The sequence below is a fragment of the Salmo trutta genome, chromosome 27, assembly GCF_901001165.1.
Source record: "Salmo trutta chromosome 27, fSalTru1.1, whole genome shotgun sequence".
Classification (NCBI taxonomy): domain Eukaryota; kingdom Metazoa; phylum Chordata; class Actinopteri; order Salmoniformes; family Salmonidae; genus Salmo; species Salmo trutta.
This window is the reverse complement of record NC_042983.1, coordinates 42,029,773-42,034,772: the sequence shown is the minus strand read 5'-3', so window position 1 is coordinate 42,034,772 and position 5,000 is coordinate 42,029,773. Positions and strand designations below refer to the sequence as shown.

Genomic DNA, 5,000 nt, shown 5'->3' with positions numbered 1-5,000 from the left:
GATCAAAACGATTAGGCTACTTAGTTGTTCCCTCTAAATGATTTGAATCTCGATGTTCTTACCAGCTATGAAGTCCAGGGCATATTCCCCGAATTCCAGGTCATCTCCGTCGGAATCGTTCACCTGTTGGACACACACAAACACACAAACACACACAAAAAAAAGCGTACAGCCTCATTCACACCGAACAGACCGACATTGCACAGGCTAGATTGTAGAGATACTAGAGATAACATACTCATATCCACACAATCAGTAGCGCGGTTACCTGGAAATCCCAACCGGAATCCCAGCGCGGTAAATACACCGAGGTGCGGGTCTGTGCGCTCATGTTGCTGTGTGGGGTCCTTTCAATTCAATGTGAGTGTAGGTGTTTAATAAAAAAAAAAGTGTCTGGTAAATGAGATTAGGACTAGTTTCGGTAGGCAGGTTGGCAACTTTGAAGTGTTTTTTTCTTTTTCTATAAGGCGTGTGGCAAGAGCATAAATACACCGTCTTTGTCGCTCCGCTGGTAACCTGCCTGTCAAATATTAACCGGCCAGAGCCGTCAGATCACCATGGAAACGGATAATCCTCTAACGTGAAACTTATCGGTGTGTATGTGCATCTTTCTCTCTCTCACACACTCTCACTCACTCAGTGTGTGTGTGTGTGTGTGTGTGTGTGTGTGTGTGTGTGTGTGTGTGTGTGTGTGTGTGTGTGTGTGTGTGTGTGTGTGTGTGTGTGTGTGTGTGTGTGTGTGTGTGTGTGTGTGTGTGATTTTACCTGGGAACCCAGGGAGTCGCTCTCTCGCCTCATCACGGACGCACATTCCTCCAAGTCATCCCATGCTATCGTTGCGAATGCTACAAATAGTGAAGACAACAAAATATATAGATATATATGAATTTATTTAACATTGTACTCTGAATTTGTATATTAAGACAAAACAACAATAGTCTGAGCAATATGCCCATGGTTCATCTACCCTCTTCAACGATGCAGGGATTCCGGTCCACATACACCGCGACCGGGCTGCTGCTCCTGGGGAGCCTCGGTCTGCCCTGTGGATAAGAGTTTCGCAATGTCTCTAACAACATTAGATAAGCCTACATAAATTCCGTCCCTCTCTTCGCCCAACCCGGGCTCGAACCAGGGACCCTCTGCACACATCAACAACTGACACCCCTGATCTGAAGCATCGTTACCCATCGCGCCACAAAAGCCGCGGCCCTTGCACCGCAAGGGGAAACCCTACTTCAAGTCTCAGAGCGATTGAAACGCTATTAGCGCGCACCACCGCTAACTAACTAGCCATTTCACATCGGTTACACTGACAATGCATAAATTGCCATCAAAATGCAGTGGTGTAAAGTACTTAGGTAAAAAAAATACTTTAAAGTACTCCTTAAGTATATATATATATATATTTTTTTGTTATGTGTACTTTCCTTTAATATTTATAACTTTTACAACTGTTACATTTACTTCACTACATTCCTAAAGAAAATAATAAATTTTTTACTCCGTACATTTTCCCTGACACCCAAAATAACTCGTTACACCTTTGAATGCGAAAACAGAACATTCCTGGTCATCCATTACTGCCTCTGATCTGGCGGACTCAGTAAACACAAACGCTTCGTTTGTCTGAATGTTGGAGTGTTCCGCTGTTAACCCGTAAATTAATAAACAAACACGTCTGGTTTGCGTAATATAAGGACTTTGAATTTATTTATACTTTTACTTTTGATACTTAAGTAGGTCTATATTCTAGTAATTACATTTAGGCTACTGTCGATACTTAAGTATATGTAAAATCAAATACTTTTAGAATTTTATGCAAGTAGTATTTTACTGGATGACTTTCAATTTTACTTGAGTCATTTTCTATTAAAGGTATCTTTTACTTTTACTCAAGTATGACAATTGAGTACTTTTTCCACCGCTGGTAAAATGAGTATAGACTAGCAGATAGCCGGTTAATCATCTCTGTACCTTTCTAGCTGCTGTCTGTCTTCTGTCTTGATTCTGATGAGGAGCCACTGATAGTGGACAGATTGTCCCGAACACTTTTCTGCCTCCATGCATTCTCCTTTAGATTCCGTTTCAGATGGACACAGGTTTTATGTCTGTAGTAGCCCAGAATTAAACCGACACTCACCAGATAAAGATTATATACTGAACCAAACTGCAGATGTTGTCACTCGTGCAAAAAAATAAATAATAATCAGTCCAAGACACAGTGAGATTCTAGCTGAGGTAGATTGTTTTTTATAAGCCGTTTTCTCCCGGTTTATACCATTCCATGCCGCCGTTTAAAGTCTGTGGTCCAATCAAACCAGTTCATGGTCTCTAAGGACACGAGGTTTCCCCCGGAGATTTAACAGGTGTAGACCTAACGGTTTTTAGGCTCAGAGGGAAAATGTTTCTGCTGGAGGCGGCGCCTGCTTTTACCGCGGTCTCCGGGTGTATTCGACGCGCGTAGAGCATGACGCGCGTAGAGCGAGATATCCTGCATGGAGATCACCGACCAGTGGCCAACAGAGATGCCGTCAGCAAGAGACTAACGGGCTTTGCGCCTCTCCATCTCCAGATTCACACATGTTTAGACAGGTTTAGCTGATGGCTCATACACATGGTTCGCCATGATCCAAGCGTTAATTAACAATTCAGAGACTTGGGTTTGTTTTGGTAGGCCTATATAAAAATGTGATTTAGGCTAACCGATTATCCGAGCAAAATCATTCCTGATCTTGAAAGATGTACACGATGTAGGCTAGAAGGAAAACTATAGGCATGTCTGTCGGTATAAATGCTTATTATCTCCAGATATGCCATAGCCTACAACATCAACGTGACAGGCGGAAATAAAATAAGATAATGAATAATTAATTGTGTCAGTGAAACTCAACAATCTTTCGACAACCCAACAAGGGAACCTAACAGTAACCTGCATGACCCGTGAAACTCAAGGCCCCCGTGTCTGGTCTCGACTTTACCGGCGTACCGGACAAGCCCGTGAAACTCAAGGCCACTGTGTCTGGTCTCGACCGGACAAGCCCGAAACCAGCGCTGAGGGACCATGAGCCTGTCATCAATGTCAAATTTTTTTTTTTTTTTAATTTAAACGTAATAAATAATTTTGACAGTAATGGTCCAAAAAAGTAATTCATAAACCTTTTTAATTTCCTTATTTACGAGAAAATTAAGTGTTTGTTTCTGGTATATCTTGGCATGTATCATTTAAGTTTATGTGCAGCTACAGACTGTAGTGAAAACATTTGCACACAAAAAAAAAATACAAGGCGACTAGGTCTTATACTGCAGCTATAGGCCTCCGTAGAACAGAAGAGAGAGAGAAGCACAGAGAGAGACTGTTTTCTAAGACAGAGATAAAGAGAGAGAGACTGTTTTCTAAGACACAGATAAAGAGAGAGAGACTGTTTTCTAAGACAGATAAAGAGACACAGATAAAGAGAGAGAGACTGTTTTCTAAGACACAGATAAAGAGAGAGAGAGAGAGACTGTTTTCTAAGACAGATAAAGAGACACAGATAAAGAGAGAGAGACTGTTTTCTAAGACACAGATAAAGAGAGAGAGACTGTTTTCTAAGACACAGATAAAGAGAGAGAGACTGTTTTCTAAGACACAGATAAAGAGACACAGATAAAGAGAGAGAGACTGTTTTCTAAGACACAGATAAAGAGAGAGAGAGACTGTTTTCTAAGACACAGATAAAGAGAGAGAGACTGTTTTCTAAGACACAGATAAAGAGAGAGAGACTGTTTTCTAAGACACAGATAAAGAGAAACAGATAAAGAGACACAGATAAAGAGAGAGAGAAGCAGCAAGGAGGACATCAGGAGACCAGGGGAGTCTCAAGTTGGATTGAATTGAATTGAATTGGATTGAATTGAATTGCATTGAATTGAATTGGATTGAATTGAATTGGATTGAATTGCATTGCATTGCATTGAATTGAATTGAATTGAATTTGTTTAGGCTATGAGTCTAAACAATGGCTACATTCATCCTCAAGCCGACTATATTTTCCCAGATTGTTAGGCTATCTGATGTGTAATGTTTATACACAGTTTATAAACACCATCGAAATAGCAGCTAAATACGGCATATAGCTATAAATACAGTAGGCTACACTGCATAATCAAACAATCTCTAGTAAACTGGTGTTTTTGAGGATGGACTGACTGTATTATTTAACATTAATAGACTGATTTTACACACAACACTTTTCCATCCAAGCTGGGAGAGATTGCGGGAGGACGGCTCATGTCCGTCCTGCACTATCAGATAGGCTGTACATTTAAAACAATGAATTGGTAGGTGATTATGCTGTTGCGTCGAAAATAAATGTTACAATCTGCAATGTTTGAAATGTCCAACTTTAATTACTGAACAAGTAATTGCATTGTTGCACGCCAGCCAGCTGCGGACACCGTGTGTAAACTTTGTGAAATGTTAGACTTGACATGAGAAAATGACGACCACATTTGGCCTACCAATAAACATTTATTCATTAGCTAAAGCAAAGCTATATGCTACTTGCCTTGGCATCATCTATTCGATTGGCAGCCTATTTAATTGAAATGACATGTTGATTCAACCAATGTGGGTCATAGTTCCGGTAAAAACGTGGCTTGCTCTTGTCACGTCCTGACCAGTAATTAGGGTTATTTGCTATTGTAGTTTGGTCAGGACATGGCAGGAGGGTATTTTGTTTTATGTGGTTCAGGGTGGTGATTTATGTAGTAGGGTGTTTGATTTATTATTTCCGGGTTTTGGTCTATGTTCTATGTTTTGTATTTCTATGTTCTTTCTGGTTTGTTGTATTTCTATGTTTAGGTTGATGGGGGGGTTGGACTCTCAATTGGAGGCAGGTGCTTTTGTAACAGTGTAGGTTCCGTCCCTCTCTTCGCCCCAACCCGGGCTCGAACCAGGGACCCTTGCACACATCAACAACTGACACCCCACGAAACATCGTTACCCATCGCGCCAC

The 5,000-nt window shown here is 41.0% G+C and overlaps 1 protein-coding gene across 1 annotated transcript in view; it reads right to left on the bottom strand.

Moving 5' to 3' along the window:
• The window catches only part of mcidas (multiciliate differentiation and DNA synthesis associated cell cycle protein), a 5,881-nt gene extending 4,859 nt beyond the window's left edge, over nt 1-1,022 (bottom strand). Inside the window, exons 1-3 of the mRNA XM_029718214.1 lie at nt 968-1,022; nt 766-845; nt 63-123 (exon numbers count right to left, since the gene is read on the bottom strand). Coding sequence (XP_029574074.1) covers nt 63-123; nt 766-798 — 94 coding nt within the window. The 5' untranslated portion in view covers nt 799-845; nt 968-1,022. The remainder of the gene's footprint in view (nt 1-62; nt 124-765; nt 846-967) is intronic.
• Nucleotides 1,023-5,000: the final 3,978 nt, after the last annotated feature.